Source organism: Notothenia rossii (assembly GCF_949606895.1).
Source record: "Notothenia rossii genome assembly, chromosome: 3".
In the NCBI taxonomy this organism is placed as follows: Eukaryota; Metazoa; Chordata; class Actinopteri; order Perciformes; family Nototheniidae; genus Notothenia; species Notothenia rossii.
Window position 1 is genome coordinate 45,610,338 of NC_136901.1, and position 16,430 is coordinate 45,626,767.

The 16,430-nt window shown below is 46.2% G+C and overlaps 3 protein-coding genes across 4 annotated transcripts in view; all 3 read right to left on the bottom strand.

The window, feature by feature from the left end:
* camta2 (calmodulin binding transcription activator 2) overlaps positions 1-1,763 on the bottom strand; it is a 40,611-nt gene extending 38,848 nt beyond the window's left edge. For both annotated transcript variants that reach the window (XM_079667884.1, XM_079667883.1), the window contains exons 1-3: positions 1,631-1,763; positions 375-462; positions 64-167 (exon numbers count right to left, since the gene is read on the bottom strand). In XM_079667884.1, coding sequence (XP_079524010.1) covers positions 64-167; positions 375-408 — 138 coding nt within the window. In that variant the 5' untranslated portion in view covers positions 409-462; positions 1,631-1,763. The remainder of the gene's footprint in view (positions 1-63; positions 168-374; positions 463-1,630) is intronic.
* Positions 1,764-3,892: 2,129 nt separating this feature from the next.
* On the bottom strand, positions 3,893-7,318 carry LOC307031123 (stress-associated endoplasmic reticulum protein 1). Its single transcript, XM_079667905.1, has 3 exons — positions 7,112-7,318; positions 5,697-5,772; positions 3,893-5,505 (listed from the first exon to the last, which is right to left on the bottom strand). The coding sequence occupies exons 1-3, from the start codon at positions 7,193-7,195 to the stop codon at positions 5,465-5,467; spliced, it is 201 nt and encodes a 66-aa protein (XP_079524031.1). The 5' UTR covers positions 7,196-7,318; the 3' UTR covers positions 3,893-5,464.
* An 8,288-nt stretch (positions 7,319-15,606) lies between these two features.
* The window catches only part of LOC307032937 (uncharacterized protein), a gene marked incomplete at its 5' end in the record, with an annotated part of 3,300 nt that continues 2,476 nt past the window's right edge, over positions 15,607-16,430 (bottom strand). The window contains one exon of the mRNA XM_079671212.1: positions 15,607-16,430. This exon is cut by the window's right edge and continues 247 nt beyond it. Coding sequence (XP_079527338.1) covers positions 16,360-16,430 — 71 coding nt within the window. The 3' untranslated portion in view covers positions 15,607-16,359.

Consider the following 16,430-nt stretch of genomic DNA (forward strand, 5'->3'; position numbering starts at 1 on the left):
TTTAAAAATAAAGGTTATTAATTTTCTATATTTATGAAATGATAGTGACTAAACTATAATCACCTCGTTAGTGTTCCAGCGCAGACGCTCGCTGGGCAGGCTGGAGAGACGAGGGAGACACTCGAGCAGCTTGTTGGGAACAAACACCTTCCTCTGGCCCTTACTCTCTACACACACGTACACACACACATTACACACACACATCGTAACTTGTGGACTATGATTTTTTTTTCTCAGAGTAATATATTAGTAATGTAAATATAGCGCTGATAATGTGACTCAGATAACGATGACACACACAGTGGAGATGACGTCATCAGCGACAGGTGATTGCCGTGGCAACAGAGCTGTCTGTGTCTACAGGTGAGACTGACCTGTCTCCGTGGAAACCATCTCCTTGTTGCTCATGACGACGAGTCCATGCAGGGGAGGAGCCTCAGCGCGGCCGCCCACACTGCCCCTCTGCACACACACACGCACACACACACACTCCACACTGATTAACAGGAAACAAGGTCTGCAACAGGAAACCAGCATCACACACACACTCCTCCAATAGCTCCCTGTTGCCTAGCAACAGCTGAAATTGCACCCACTTTAAATGAAGAGTGTGTGTGTGTTCAGTTACACAACACTTTCGATTTGTAACACTGTGTGTGTGTGTGTGTGTGTGTGTGTGTGATCTCTATACACCTGACTAGGATCCAAACACTGATTGATAAACATCAATAAGCACACACACACACAGTATCTATCTCTCTATCTCACACACACACACACACACACACACACACACACACACACACACACACACACACACACACACACACACACACACACACACACACACACACACACACACACACACACACACACACACACACACACAGTTCACTAATATGATGAAAAACTTGTATTTTTTATTTTCAAAGTTATGTTTTGTGATTATATGAATGATATTTGAATATCCTTTTAAAATAAAATAATATTTCATGGGAATTTAAATAGATCTGAATAATAAGAAACAATTAAATATATTTAAATATAAATCAAATGTAAAAAATATTGTTGTTGTTTTTCATTATTGAAATTATAATTAATGTGAATTAAAAAATGTAATAATAAAGATTTAACATGAATTCACCATGTAAGACAATATTATTACACCCAGAGATGGGCTCCAGGAGGCCGGGCTCAGACCCCGGTCTCTCCTGGCTGTCTCCCCGCCTCTCGGAGCTTCTCTCCCGGCTTCAGGAGCTCAGCACCCCCCGGCGGTCCGCTAAGCTAACGTTAGCACGGTTCTTAGTTCCGCTTTTTTATATTGTAATTCAACGACACAACACGTTTTAACACACAAGCAGCTCCCACCACATCCTCTTCATTACAGGCTGAACAAAACAAACGAGCCACATTAATTCAGTTTTTTATTAATATAAATAAATAATGTTTTTAGCATTTTAGCTTAGCATGCTCAGCTAACATGCTATGCTAACAGATGAAACAGCTCTTTAATCCGGGTCAGACTGCGGGCTGTGGACCTTCAAGATATCCGACTAAATAACCCGGTTTATATATAAATATAAAAGGAGCTTTTTTTAAATAAAAATAGAGACTTTTTAAGCTTCTTTACCTTCCGCCTTCAGCACGGCCATCTTCTCTCTGTGACGTCACCACGTCTCTGCGGGGGCTGCGTGATGACGAGGGGCGGGAATCATAATAATAACAATAATAACAACAACAATAACAACAATTACAACAATTCTGATTTGTTTCGAATATTTTCCTGGGATTTTTCAATAATCTTTACAAAATGACATTTCTCACACTTTCATAATAATATATAATAAAAACGTGAAGCTCCAGAGAGACAGCTGTGATGAAGAGGAGGAGCTGTGATGAAGATGAGGAGCTGTGATGAAGATAAGGAGCTGTGATGATGATGATGATGATGATGATGAGGAGGAGGAGTTGTGATGATGAAGAGGAGCTGTGATGATGATGAGGAGCTGTGATGATGAGGAGGAGCTGTGATGATGAAGAGGAGCTGTGATGAAGAGGAGCTGTGATGATGAAGAGGAGCTGTGATGATGAGGAGCTGTGATGAGGAGGAGGAGCTGTGATGAAGAGGAGCTGTGATGATGATGAGCTGTGATGATGAAGAGGAGCTGTGATGAGGAAGAGCTGTGATGATGAAGAGGAGCTGTGATGAGGAGGAGCTGTGATGAAGAGGAGCTGAGATGATGATGAGCTGTGATGATGAAGAGGAGCTGTGATGATGAGGAGCTGTGATGATGAAGAGGAGCTGTGATGATGAAGAGGAGGAGCTGTGATGAAGAGGAGCTGTGATGAGGAGGAGGAGCTGTGATGATGATGAGCTGTGATGAAGAGGAGCTGTGATGATGATGAGGAGCTGTGATGATGAAGAGGAGCTGTGATGAAGAGGAGCTGTGATGATGAAGAGGAGCTGTGATGATGAGGAGGAGCTGTGATGAAGAGGAGCTGTGATGATGATGAGGAGCTGTGATGATGAAAAGGAGCTGTGATGATGAAGAGGAGCTGTGATGATGAGGAGGAGCTGTGATGATGAAGAGGAGCTGTGATGATGAAGATGAGGAGCTGTGATGATGAGGAGCTGTGATGATGAAGAGGAGCTCTGATGATGAAGAGGAGCTGTGATGATGAGGAGCTGTGATTATGAAGAGGAGCTGTGATGATGAGGAGGAGCTGTGATGAAGAGGAGGAGCTGTGCTGTGATGAGGAGGAGGAGCTGTGATGAAGAGGAGCTGTGATGATGAAGAGGAGCTGTGATGATGAGGAGCTGTGATGATGAAGAGGAGCTGTGATGAGGAGGAGGAGCTGTGATGATGAGGAGCTGTGATGATGAAGAGGAGCTGTGATGAAGAGGAGCTGTGATGATGAGGAGCTGTGATGATGAAGAGGAGCTGTGATGATGAGGAGCTGTGATGATGAAGAGGAGCTGTGATGATGAGGAGGAGCTGTGATGATGAGGAGCTGTGATGAAGAGGAGCTGTGATGATGAGGAGGAGCTGTGATGAAGAGGAGGAGTTGTGATGATGAGGAGCTGTGATGAAGAGGAGCTGTGTTGATGAAGAGGAGCTGTGATGATGAGCTGTGATGATGAAGAGGAGCTGTGATGATGATGAGGAGCTGTGATGTTGAAGAGGAGCTGTGATGATGAAGAGGAGCTGTGATGATGAGGAGCTGTCATGATGAGGAGCTGTGATGATGAAGAGGAGCTGTGATGATGAAGAGGAGCTGTGATGATGAAGATTGTTTGGTGATTTTCATATTTCTAATTTCACGCATTTTTCACACGTTTTTCACGTTTTACAAAAAATACGTATTTTTCACATATTCACGTATTTCTTTTAAGATTATCTTTTTTTCCACACTTTTTTTATGTTGATATTTCTCACATATTTCTTAGATTTTCAAAAATTGTTCAAATTTTTTTTGCGGATTTTAAAAAAATGGTTGAAATGTTTTTCACGTATTTTTTCCGTATTTTTCACATGTTTTACGAAAAATACGTATTTTTCACATTTTTTTTAAGATCATATTTTTTTTTATATTTTTCACTTATTTCTTTGAGTTTTCTGAAATTGTTCACATATTTCACGTATTTATTCACATTCATTTATATTTTAGTAATAAAAAACAACAAAAATAGACAACATTTCTTATAACAGATCAATTTAAATTCCCATTAAATATTTTTTTATTTAAATAAGTACATGTATGTAATACTTCATATAAAAGGTTTTATAAGTATACAAAATAAATACATAGGTCCTATTGTGTTAAATTCAGACTAATCTCTTATATCTGATGATGGTAGAAACCCAGCAGCACACAGAGACGGAGACGTAGAGAAAATATCGGACGTTTATTTTGTAGAAAAGTGGAGCCGAGCTCTTCACATTAAAAACTTTCCACCATCTACCCGGCAACAGCTGACAGGTCCTCACTACTGACTTTAGAAGGAGATCAAACAGCTGATTCACAGGCGGCTCTGATTGGTCAGCTGACAGGTCCTCACTACTGACTTTAGAAGGAGATCAAACGGCTGATTCACAGGCGGCTCTGATTGGTGTAGCTGACAGGTCCTCACTACTGACTTTAGAAGGAGATCAAACTGCTGATTCACAGGCGGCTCTGATTGGTCAGCTGACAGGTCCTCACTACTGACTTTAGAAGGAGATCAAACTGCTGATTCACAGGCGGCTCTGATTGGTCAGCTGACAGGTCCTCACTACTGACTTTAGAAGGAGATCAAACTGCTGATTCACAGGCGGCTCTGATTGGTCAGCTGACAGGTCCTCACTACTGACTTTAGAAGGAGATCAAACGGCTGATTCACAGGCGGCTCTGATTGGTCAGCTGACAGGTCCTCACTACTGACTTTAGAAGGAGATCAAACGGCTGATTCACAGGCGGCTCTGATTGGTCAGCTGACAGGTCCTCACTACTGACTTTAGAAGGAGATCAAACGGCTGATTCACAGGCGGCTCTGATTGGTCAGCTGGTCGGCTCTGATTGGTCAGCTGGTCGGCTCTGCTGGGAGTGGTCCACTTGCTTAGAGATGTCCCGCCCCTTAGACACCAGCGTGTGGAGCGTTAGCCAATGGGAGTAAAGAAAGGAGTCCTCTCTAACTGTTAGCGTGCATTCATAATAAATACCGTGTGATGATGAACATCTGAAGAGTAACTCGTGTTATTAGATCTGACTGTACTCACATCATGACATGTTGTCTTTTACTTTAGTTACTTAGAATAGTCTTCCAACAGGTTCAAGCAGCACTTATTGATCTGTTTCTCTGTTCCACGTGAAGCTGACCCTAACCCTTCGGACTCTTTTACCTCCAGACGTTTCCTCCCTGCTTTATTTTGAAAGTCTGCAGTGTGATATAAAGTCATTAAATCAACTTCCTATAATATTAAAAACCCTAAATTAAAACTCTTTGAGCAGAAGTTTTACACATCGTTTCATTCCTGATGTTTTGACAGTGATCGTCTCAAAGAGAAACCTCTGAGCTGGAAACCAACACTTCCTGTACGTCTTCACAATAAAAGCCTGGCCAGCTGGAGGACTTTTATTGTGAAATGTAAACAGGAAGTGTGTTTCCTGAGATAAATCAGCAGCTTGTTCCTGTAAATCTAACCTCTGATCTCAGGTCAGCGGACCGTCCGTCACACCGACAGGAAGTAGTTTTATTCTGACGGGAACGACCTACAGTAATCAATAACCAATATCTGATCAGCCTCATCTGTGCGTAAAAAAACAGAAGAAGAAAAATTAGCTCCACAGGAACAGTGAGTGTGTGTGTGTGTGTGTGTGTGTGTGTGTGTGTGTGTGTGTGTGTGTGTGTGTGTGTGTGTGTGTGTGTGTGTGTGTGTCTGTCTGTGTGTGTGTAGGGGGTCATGCTCCTCGGGGTCAGAGGTCATCACATGCCCTGCCGGATGCTCTGGATGATCTGGAAGATTGCTGCAACACAAAAATGCAATGAAATACATTAAAATCAGAGTAAATCCTCTCGGTTCAGTAACACTTGAATATGTTAGATAGAGGTTTGTTCACAGAGTTATTCATCGAGAAATAACTAAATAAATCCATTAAATGTTCCAAAAACACACGTTGTCCGGTTACACCTGTTTAATAAATATCTGTGCGCTCACCTGATCCACAGACCACGAAGACAAAGAGAGCGAGGAGCCAGGGACCGACCGGAGACTTCTCCTCGTTCACAGGCCGCTGAAACACACACACACACACACACACACACACACACACACACACACACACACACACACACACACACACACACACACACACACACACACACACACACACACACACACACACACACACACACACACACACACACACACACACACACACACACACACACACACACACACACACACACACACACACACACACACACACACACACACACACGTTATGTAAGACAACAGAACATAAGACTCTAGGGAAGAAGACAGCGAGATATTTAGGATCAAAATGTGTCCCATAGTTCAGGCTACACCTACACAACAGCAGAGTTTACAAAAAGTATTTCAGTTTAATAGATTAACGAATTAAGAGCGGTATTTCTGTTTAATGAACAGTGCTGTGATTGGCTCACACTCTGCCTGCTAAACCAACCACAGACTCCCTTTAGAAATCTGTGTATTTAATGCCGACCTCTGTGTTTGCTAGAGTAAACACGAGATAAAAATACAAGACGCGGTTATTATCCAACCGGGTTCAAGCCTGTCTTTAATTCGTCTTGAGTATAATTAGCATTGAACGACACGATGGAACTCTCTCTGTGTCTCAGACCTCTGTTTACAACCTGCCAGGACCGGGAGAGCCGGTTAAAATACCACAAAACTCACAGGAAACACTGAGTTATATGTAGGCCGAATTGAAAATCCTTTGTAAAACAGTAAATAAAACCCATTAAGTAATATATACATGTCTTAAATATCTCTGTATGCACAAATAAACAATAAAAAACACAGATATGTGGAAGTAGCCTGGATGAAAACCCACCAAACTATCAAAAACAGTGGGTTATATGTGGGCCGAATTGAAGATCATGTGTCAAACAGTAAAGAACACAAATAAAGTAATATATTTGTATTAAATATCTCTGTATACACGCAAAAACAATAAAAACACAGATATCTGGAGGCAGTCTGGCTCTCTTCCTACAGTGTAGCTGCTAATGCTAATGCTAGCTACACCAGACTAAGATGTATTCTAGTTCCCGGATATTTAAACCTAAAAGCTGAATTAAATCAGGATTATTGTGCATGTTAAACACCATGTGTGTGATGTTTATGGTGTAATGTCTATAACGTAATGTGTGGTGATGCATGCATCAGCAAGCCGGTTAGCATGTTAGCCCTGTTAGCCGTTAGCCTAGCTGTCAGTGTGTAATACAAATATTTAAGTGTAAAGTACCGATGTTTTCTGCATCATAGACTGTATATGATAATATATAATAATATATAATAATATAATACAACAGTACTGGTGTTTTCAGTACCATAGAGTGTATATATAAATAGATAATAATAAGTACCGATGTTTTCTGGACGTGTCCCCGCTGGGTGATGCTCTTGCTGTGCCGCTCGTTCGCCACCTTCATCCGCTGAATGGCCGACATGGTTCTGTTCGGAGGAGAAGAAGCAGTGAGGGAGCCGGTACCGGAGAGGAGGAGAGCCGGAGGCTGGAGGAGGAGGCCGGTACCGGAGAGGGGGAGAACCAGAGTCTGGAGGAGGAGGCCGGTACCGGAGAGGGGGAGAACCAGAGTCTGGAGGAGGAGAACGGTACCGGAGAGGGGGAGAACCAGAGTCTGGAGGAGAGCCGGTACCGGAGAGAAAACGTCCCGCAGGAGGAGGGTCTCTGCCGGTCTGAAGAGGCTAGCTGTTAGCTCGGGCTAGCGTGAAGCTAAGCGTGAAGCTACACCCACGTCACGGGTGGGCGTCACGTCACGTCACGTCACGGGTGGCCTCCAGTGGCGGGAAGAAGAACTGCTTTTATTTTATGTAATTTATAGAAAATATAATCATCTTATTCATTATGTTTATATAATATATATATATGTATATATCTATATGCTGTGGCCCTGCTTTAACCTGTTAAGCCCCAAGCCTGGCTGTTTTCCAGGTCAAATGTGTTACTTCACAGTTTTACGACACATTTTTTCTTTTTTGACTTGCACAATTATCATTTGTGTTTGCTTCCCCTGTCACGAGTTCTGATTGCTCAGTGATGATACTTATATTTCTATAATCTATGGAATCTCAGCATGTTAGCTAAAAATTGTTTGTGCAGATCCAATAAGTATATGGATCGATTTATACTTAGAGTTTTGTGCTAAGTGCGTTAGCATGTTTTCGCTCAGGGCTCACTTAGACCCTTCTTGTGAGACTTGTGTTTGGTTTCGGTAAAAATGGTTCATATCATCAGTTACCTGAGTTTCTTCCCGTTAGGAGGGTATGACACATTCAGAGTTTTTTAAATATTAAGAATCCCTGAGACACAGTGTCGTGAAAAAAACCTGTTAAGACCCCACAGGTTAAAGGTGAGTGTCGTGGCCCTGCTTTAAAGGTGAGTGGCCCTGCTTTAAAGGTGAGTGTCGTGGCCCTGCTTTAAAGGTGAGTGTCGTGGCCCTGCTTTAAAGGTGAGTGTTGTGGCCCTGCTTTAAAGGTGAGTGTCCCTGCTTTAAAGGTGAGTTTCGTGGCCCTGCTTTAAAGGTGAGTGTCGTGGCCCTGCTTTAAAGGTGAGTGTCGTGGCCCTGCTTTAAAGGTGAGTGTCATGGCCCTGCTTTAAAGGTGAGTGTTGTGGCCCTGCTTTAAAGGTGAGTGTCATGGCCCTGCTTTAAAGGTGAGTGTCGTGGCCCTGCTTTAAAGGTGAGTGGCCCTGCTTTAAAGGTGAGTGTCGTGGCCCTGCTTTAAAGGTGAGTGGCCCTGCTTTAAAGGTGAGTGTCGTGGCCCTGCTTTAAAGGTGAGTGGTGTAGCCCTGCTTTAAAGGTGAGTGGCCCTGCTTTAAAGGTGAGTGTCGTGGCCCTGCTTTAAAGGTGAGTGGCCCTGCTTTAAAGGTGAGTGGCCCTGCTTTAAAGGTGAGTGGCCCTGCTTTAAAGGTGAGTGTCGTGGCCCTGCTTTAAAGGTGAGTGGCCCTGCTTTAAAGGTGAGTGGCCCTGCTTTAAAGGTGAGTGTCGTGGCCCTGCTTTAAAGGTGAGTGGCCCTGCTTTAAAGGTGAGTGGCCCTGCTTTAAAGGTGAGTGTCGTGGCCCTGCTTTAAAGGTGAGTGGCCCTGCTTTAAAGGTAAGTGTCGTGGCCCTGCTTTAAAGGTGAGTGTCGTGGCCCTGCTTTAAAGGTGAGTGGCCCTGCTTTAAAGGTGAGTGTTGTAGCCCTGCTTTAAAGGTGAGTGGCCCTGCTTTAAAGGTGAGTGGCCCTGCTTTAAAGGTGAGTGTTGTAGCCCTGCTTTAAAGGTGAGTGGCCCTGCTTTAAAGGTGAGTGGTGTAGCCCTGCTTTAAAGGTGAGTGGTGTAGCCCTGCTTTAAAGGTGAGTAGCCCTGCTTTAAAGGTTAGTGGCCCTGCTTTAAAGGTTAGTGGCCCTGCTTTAAAGGTGAGTGGCCCTGCTTTAAAGGTGAGTGTTGTGGCCCTGCTTTAAAGGTGAGTGGTGTAGCCCTGCTTTAAAGGTGAGTGGCCCTGCTTTAAAGGTGAGTGTTGTGGCCCTGCTTTAAAGGTGAGTAGCCCTGCTTTAAAGGTTAGTGGCCCTGCTTTAAAGGTGAGTGGCCCTGCTTTAAAGGTGAGTGGCCCTGCTTTAAAGGTGAGTGTTGCGGCCCTGCTTTAAAGGTGAGTAGCCCTGCTTTAAAGGTGAGTGTTGTGGCCCTGCTTTAAAGGTGAGTAGCCCTGCTTTAAAGGTGAGTGGCCCTGCTTTAAAGGTGGGTGTTGTGGCCCTGCTTTAAAGGTGAGTGTCGTGGCCCTGCTTTAAAGGTTAGTGGCCCTGCTTTAAAGGTGAGTGTTGTGGCCCTGCTTTAAAGGTGAGTGTCGTGGCCCTGCTTTAAAGGTGAGTAGCCCTGCTTTAAAGGTGAGTGTTGTGGCCCTGCTTTAAAGGTGAGTGTCGTGGCCCTGCTTTAAAGGTGAGTAGCCCTGCTTTAAAGGTGAGTGTCGTGGCCCTGCTTTAAAGGTGAGTGGCCCTGCTTTAAAGGTGAGTGTTGTGGCCCTGCTTTAAAGGTGAGTGTCGTGGCCCTGCTTTAAAGGTAAGTAGCCCTGCTTTAAAGGTGAGTGTTGTGGCCCTGCTTTAAAGGTTAGTGGCCCTGCTTTAAAGGTTAGTGGCCCTGCTTTAAAGGTTAGTGGCCCTGCTTTAAAGTTGAGTGTTGTGGCCCTGCTTTAAAGGTGAGTGTCGTGGCCCTGCTTTAAAGGTGAGTAGCCCTGCTTTAAAGGTGAGTGGCCCTGCTTTAAAGGTGAGTGTTGTGGCCCTGCTTTAAAGGTGAGTGTCGTGGCCCTGCTTTAAAGGTTAGTGGCCCTGCTTTAAAGGTGAGTGGCCCTGCTTTAAAGGTGAGTGTTGTGGCCCTGCTTTAAAGGTGAGTGGCCCTGCTTTAAAGGTGAGTGTTGTGGCCCTGCTTTAAAGGTGAGTGGCCCTGCTTTAAAGGTGAGTGGCCCTGCTTTAAAGGTGAGTGTTGTGGCCCTGCTTTAAAGGTGAGTGTCGTGGCCCTGCTTTAAAGGTGAGTAGCCCTGCTTTAAAGGTGAGTGTTGTGGCCCTGCTTTAAAGGTTAGTGGCCCTGCTTTAAAGGTGAGTAGCCCTGCTTTAAAGGTGAGTGTTGTGGCCCTGCTTTAAAGGTGAGTGTCGTGGCCCTGCTTTAAAGGTGAGTAGCCCTGCTTTAAAGGTGAGTGGCCCTGCTTTAAAGGTGAGTGTTGTGGCCCTGCTTTAAAGGTGAGTGTCGTGGCCCTGCTTTAAAGGTTAGTGGCCCTGCTTTAAAGGTGAGTATTGTGGCCCTGCTTTAAAGGTGAGTGTCGTGGCCCTGCTTTAAAGGTGAGTAGCCCTGCTTTAAAGGTGAGTGTTGTGGCCCTGCTTTAAAGGTGAGTGTCGTGGCCCTACTTTAAAGGTGAGTAGCCCTGCTTTAAAGGTGAGTGTCGTGGCCCTGCTTTAAAGGTGAGTGGCCCTGCTTTAAAGGTGAGTGTCATGGCCCTGCTTTAAAGGTGAGTGTCGTGGCCCTGCTTTAAAGGTAAGTAGCCCTGCTTTAAAGGTGATTGTTGTGGCCCTGCTTTAAAGGTTAGTGGCCCTGCTTTAAAGGTTAGTGGCCCTGCTTTAAAGGTGAGTGTTGTGGCCCTGCTTTAAAGGTGAGTGTCGTGGCCCTGCTTTAAAGGTGAGTAGCCCTGCTTTAAAGGTGAGTGGCCCTGCTTTAAAGGTGAGTGTTGTGGCCCTGCTTTAAAGGTGAGTGTCGTGGCCCTGCTTTAAAGGTTAGTGGCCCTGCTTTAAAGGTGAGTGGCCCTGCTTTAAAGGTGAGTAGCCCTGCTTTAAAGGTGAGTGTTGTGGCCCTGCTTTAAAGGTTAGTGGCCCTGCTTTAAAGGTGAGTGTTGTAGCCCTGCTTTAAAGGTGAGTGTCGTGGCCCTGCTTTAAAGGTTAGTGGCCCTGCTTTAAAGGTGAATGGCCCTGCTTTAAAGGTGAGTGTTGTGGCCCTGCTTTAAAGGTGAGTGGTGTAGCCCTGCTTTAAAGGTGAGTGGCCCTGCTTTAAAAGTGACTGTTGTGGCCCTGCCTTAAAGGTGAGTGGCCCTGCTTTAAAGGTGAGTGTCGTGGCCCTGCTTTAAAGGTGAGTGGCCCTGCTTTAAAGGTTAGTGGCCCTGCTTTAAAGGTGAGTGGCCCTGCTTTAAAGGTGAGTGTTGTGGCCCTGCTTTAAAGGTGAGTGGCCCTGCTTTAAAGGTGAGTGTTGTGGCCCTGCTTTAAAGGTGAGTGTTGTGGCCCTGCTTTAAAGGTTAGTGGCCCTGCTTTAAAGGTGAGTGTTGTGGCCCTGCTTTAAAGGTGAGTAGCCCTGCTTTAAAGGTTAGTGGCCCTGCTTTAAAGGTGAGTGTTGTGGCCCTGCTTTAAAGGTGAGTAGCCCTGCTTTAAAGGTTAGTGGCCCTGCTTTAAAGGTGAGTGGCCCTGCTTTAAAGGTGAGTGGCCCTGCTTTAAAGGTGAGTGTTGTGGCCCTGCTTTAAAGGTGAGTGTCGTGGCCCTGCTTTAAAGGTGAGTAGCCCTGCTTTAAAGGTGAGTGTTGTGGCCCTGCTTTAAAGGTTAGTGGCCCTGCTTTAAAGGTGAGTAGCCCTGCTTTAAAGGTGAGTGTTGTGGCCCTGCTTTAAAGGTGAGTGTCGTGGCCCTGCTTTAAAGGTGAGTAGCCCTGCTTTAAAGGTGAGTGGCCCTGCTTTAAAGGTGAGTGTTGTGGCCCTGCTTTAAAGGTGAGTGTCGTGGCCCTGCTTTAAAGGTTAGTGGCCCTGCTTTAAAGGTGAGTGTTGTGGCCCTGCTTTAAAGGTGTGTGTCGTGGCCCTGCTTTAAAGGTGAGTAGCCCTGCTTTAAAGGTGAGTGTTGTGGCCCTGCTTTAAAGGTGAGTGTTGTGGCCCTGCTTTAAAGGTGAGTAGCCCTGCTTTAAAGGTGAGTGTCGTGGCCCTGCTTTAAAGGTGAGTGGCCCTGCTTTAAAGGTGAGTGTTGTGGCCCTGCTTTAAAGGTGAGTGTCGTGGCCCTGCTTTAAAGGTAAGTAGCCCTGCTTTAAAGGTGAGTGTTGTGGCCCTGCTTTAAAGGTTAGTGGCCCTGCTTTAAAGGTTAGTGGCCCTGCTTTAAAGGTGAGTGTTGTGGCCCTGCTTTAAAGGTGAGTGGCCCTGCTTTAAAGGTGAGTGTTGTGGCCCTGCTTTAAAGGTGAGTGGCCCTGCTTTAAAGGTGAGTGGCCCTGCTTTAAAGGTGAGTGTTGTGGCCCTGCTTTAAAGGTTAGTGGCCCTGCTTTAAAGGTGAGTAGCCCTGCTTTAAAGGTGAGTGTTGTGGCCCTGCTTTAAAGGTGAGTGTCGTGGCCCTGCTTTAAAGGTGAGTAGCCCTGCTTTAAAGGTGAGTGGCCCTGCTTTAAAGGTGAGTGTTGTGGCCCTGATTTAAAGGTGAGTGTCGTGGCCCTGCTTTAAAGGTTAGTGGCCCTGCTTTAAAGGTGAGTGTTGTGGCCCTGCTTTAAAGGTGAGTGTCGTGGCCCTGCTTTAAAGGTGAGTAGCCCTGCTTTAAAGGTGAGTGTTGTGGCCCTGCTTTAAAGGTGAGTGTCGTGGCCCTGCTTTAAAGGTGAGTAGCCCTGCTTTAAAGGTGAGTGTCGTGGCCCTGCTTTAAAGGTGAGTGGCCCTGCTTTAAAGGTGAGTGTTGTGGCCCTGCTTTAAAGGTGAGTGTCGTGGCCCTGCTTTAAAGGTAAGTAGCCCTGCTTTAAAGGTGAGTGTTGTGGCCCTGCTTTAAAGGTTAGTGGCCCTGCTTTAAAGGTTAGTGGCCCTGCTTTAAAGGTGAGTGTTGTGGCCCTGCTTTAAAGGTGAGTGTCGTGGACCTGCTTTAAAGGTGAGTAGCCCTGCTTTAAAGGTGAGTGGCCCTGCTTTAAAGGTGAGTGTTGTGGCCCTGCTTTAAAGTTGAGTGTCGTGGCCCTGCTTTAAAGGTTAGTGGCCCTGCTTTAAAGGTTAGTGGCCCTGCTTTAAAGGTGAGTGGCCCTGCTTTAAAGGTGAGTAGCCCTGCTTTAAAGGTAAGTGTTGTGGCCCTGCTTTAAAGGTTAGTGGCCCTGCTTTAAAGGTGAGTGTTGTAGCCCTGCTTTAAAGGTGAGTGTCGTGGCCCTGCTTTAAAGGTTAGTGGCCCTGCTTTAAAGGTGAGTGTTGTGGCCCTGCTTTAAAGGTGAGTGGTGTAGCCCTGCTTTAAAGGTGAGTGGCCCTGCTTTAAAGGTGACTGTTGTGGCCCTGCTTTAAAGGTGAGTGGCCCTGCTTTAAAGGTGAGTGGCCCTGCTTTAAAGGTGAGTGGCCCTGCTTTAAAGGTGAGTGTCGTGGCCCTGCTTTAAAGGTGAGTGGCCCTGCTTTAAAGGTTAGTGGCCCTGCTTTAAAGGTGAGTGGCCCTGCTTTAAAGGTGAGTGTTGTGGCCCTGCTTTAAAGGTGAGTGGCCCTGCTTTAAAGGTGAGTGTTGTGGCCCTGCTTTAAAGGTGAGTGTTGTGGCCCTGCTTTAAAGGTTAGTGGCCCTGCTTTAAAGGTGAGTGGCCCTGCTTTAAAGGTGAGTGTCGTGGCCCTGCTTTAAAGGTGAGTAGCCCTGCTTTAAAGGTGAGGGGCCCTGCTTTAAAGGTGAGTGTCGTGGCCCTGCTTTAAAGGTGAGTGGCCCTGCTTTAAAGGTGAGTGGCCCTGCTTTAAAGGTGAGTGGCCCTGCTTTAAAGGTGAATGGCCCTGCTTTAAAGGTGAGTGTCGTGGCCCTGCTTTAAAGGTGAGTGGCCCTGCTTTAAAGGTGAGTGGCCCTGCTTTAAAGGTGAGTGACCCTGCTTTAAAGGTGAGTGGCCCTGCTTTAAAGGTGAGTGGCCCTGCTTTAAAGGTGAGTGTTGTGGCCCTGCTTTAAAGGTGAGTGGCCCTGCTTTAAAGGTGAGTGGCCCTGCTTTAAAGGTGAGTGTCGTGGCCCTGCTTTAAAGGTGAGTGGCCCTGCTTTAAAGGTGAGTGGTCCTGCTTTAAAGGGGAGTGTCGTGGCCCTGCTTTAAAGGTGAGTGTCGTGGCCCTGCTTTAAAGGTGAGTGGCCCTGCTTTAAAGGTGAGTGTTGTGGCCCTGCTTCAAAGGTGAGTGTCGTGGCCCTGCTTTAAAGGAGAGTGGCCCTGCTTTAAAGGTGAGTGGCCCTGCTTTAAAGGTGAGTGTCGTGGCCCTGCTTTAAAGGTGAGTGTCCCTGCTTTAAAGGTGAGTGTTGTGGCCCTGCTTTAAAGGTGAGTGGCCCTGCTTTAAAGGTGAGTGTCGTGGCCCTGCTTTAAAGGTGAGTGGCCCTGCTTTAAAGGTTAGTGGCCCTGCTTTAAAGGTGAGTGTCGTGGCCCTGCTTTAAAGGTGAGTGGCCCTGCTTTAAAGGTGAGTGGCCCTGCTTTAAAGGTGAGTGTTGTGGCCCTGCTTTAAAGGTGAGTGTTGTGGCCCTGCTTTAAAGGTGAGTGGCCCTGCTTTAAAGGTGAGTGGCCCTGCTTTAAAGGTGAGTGTCGTGGCCCTGCTTTAAAGGTGAGTGGCCCTGCTTTAAAGGTGAGTGGCCCTGCTTTAAAGGTGAGTGTTGTGGCCCTGCTTTAAAGGTGAGTGGCCCTGCTTTAAAGGTGAGTGGCCCTGCTTTAAAGGTGAGTGTTGTGGCCCTGCTTTAAAGGTGAGTGTTGTGGCCCTGCTTTAAAGGTGAGTGGCCCTGCTTTAAAGGTGAGTGGCCCTGCTTTAAAGGTGAGTGGCCCTGCTTTAAAGGTGAGTGTCGTGGCCCTGCTTTAAAGGTGAGTGGCCCTGCTTTAAAGGTGAGTGTCGTGGCCCTGCTTTAAAGGTGAGTGGCCCTGCTTTAAAGGTGAGTGGTCCTGCTTTAAAGGTGAGTGGCCCTGCTTTAAAGGTGAGTGTTGTGGCCCTGCTTTAAAGGTGAGTGTCGTGGCCCTGCTTTAAAGGTGAGTGGCCCTGCTTTAAAGGTGAGTGGCCCAGCTTTAAAGGTGAGTGTCGTGGCCCTGCTTTAAAGGTGAGTGTCGTGGCCCTGCTTTAAAGGTGAGTGTCGTGGCCCTGCTTTAAAGGTGAGTGGCCCTGCTTTAAAGGTGAGTGGCCCTGCTTTAAAGGTGAGTGTCGTGGCCCTGCTTTAAAGGTGAGTGTTGTGGCCCTGCTTTAAAGGTGAGTGGCCCTGCTTTAAAGGTGAGTGTTGTGGCCCTGCTTTAAAGGTGAGTGTCGTGGCCCTGCTTTAAAGGTGAGTGTTGTGGCCCTGCTTTAAAGGTGAGTGGCCCTGCTTTAAAGGTGAGTGTCGTGGCCCTGCTTTAAAGGTGAGTGTCGTGGCCCTGCTGACTAGCTTTCATCATTTTAAGAATTTACCTGCACATTTCTGTGATTTTATACTAATTGATCAAATACTTTTCACCATAAATAAATAAATTATCTGTTATATTACATTATATTAATGTAAATAAAGAAAACCAGAGATTAAAGAAGGAGAACAATTTCAATATTATAATACATTATTATTTTATATTATAAAATAATAATGTATTATAATATAATAAATGTTTATTCCTGATCGTTTCTTCACAGGAGGTGAACCCCTAAAACAATTTATAAATGAAAGAAAGCAACGAGAGCCCAGAGAAGTTTCTGTTTATCACATCCTGCAGTCAGACTGCTGGTCCACACACGCACGCACGCACGCACGCACGCACGCACGCACGCACGCACGCACGCACGCACACACACACACAGGAGCACACACACACACACACACACTCACGGTTGACAGCAGCCAGGTGTCGGGGGTCAGGGGTCACCGGTAGGATTTCTACCTGTCTTTAGTCCTTTGTAAACACTGTAACTTCCTGATTTTCACTGCGCTGCGTGAGTCCTCCTATTGGACAGATATGTACGGCAGCCCAAGAGGGACATTTGACGTACTGCTTTAATCAGAAATGTATTAGTCTGGCCGAACTGTTTCTGTTGAGATTCCTGGAAAATGGAAATTACATCAAAGACTTTTCATTAAAAAAACTTGATTCAAGAACAAAGCTCTGTCATGGATCAGTGCGGCCGTTAGATGTCCCTCTCGGGCTGCCGTACGTAGCTGATCTGGAGGACCAACTGGAGTCTGCACAGCGGAACTCAGGTAACATTCAAATGTCCGCTCTAGCAGCCCAGCCCACTGATGGATCCGATGCGGTCCATCTTCATCCCGAAGCATCCTCTTCCTCTTCCTC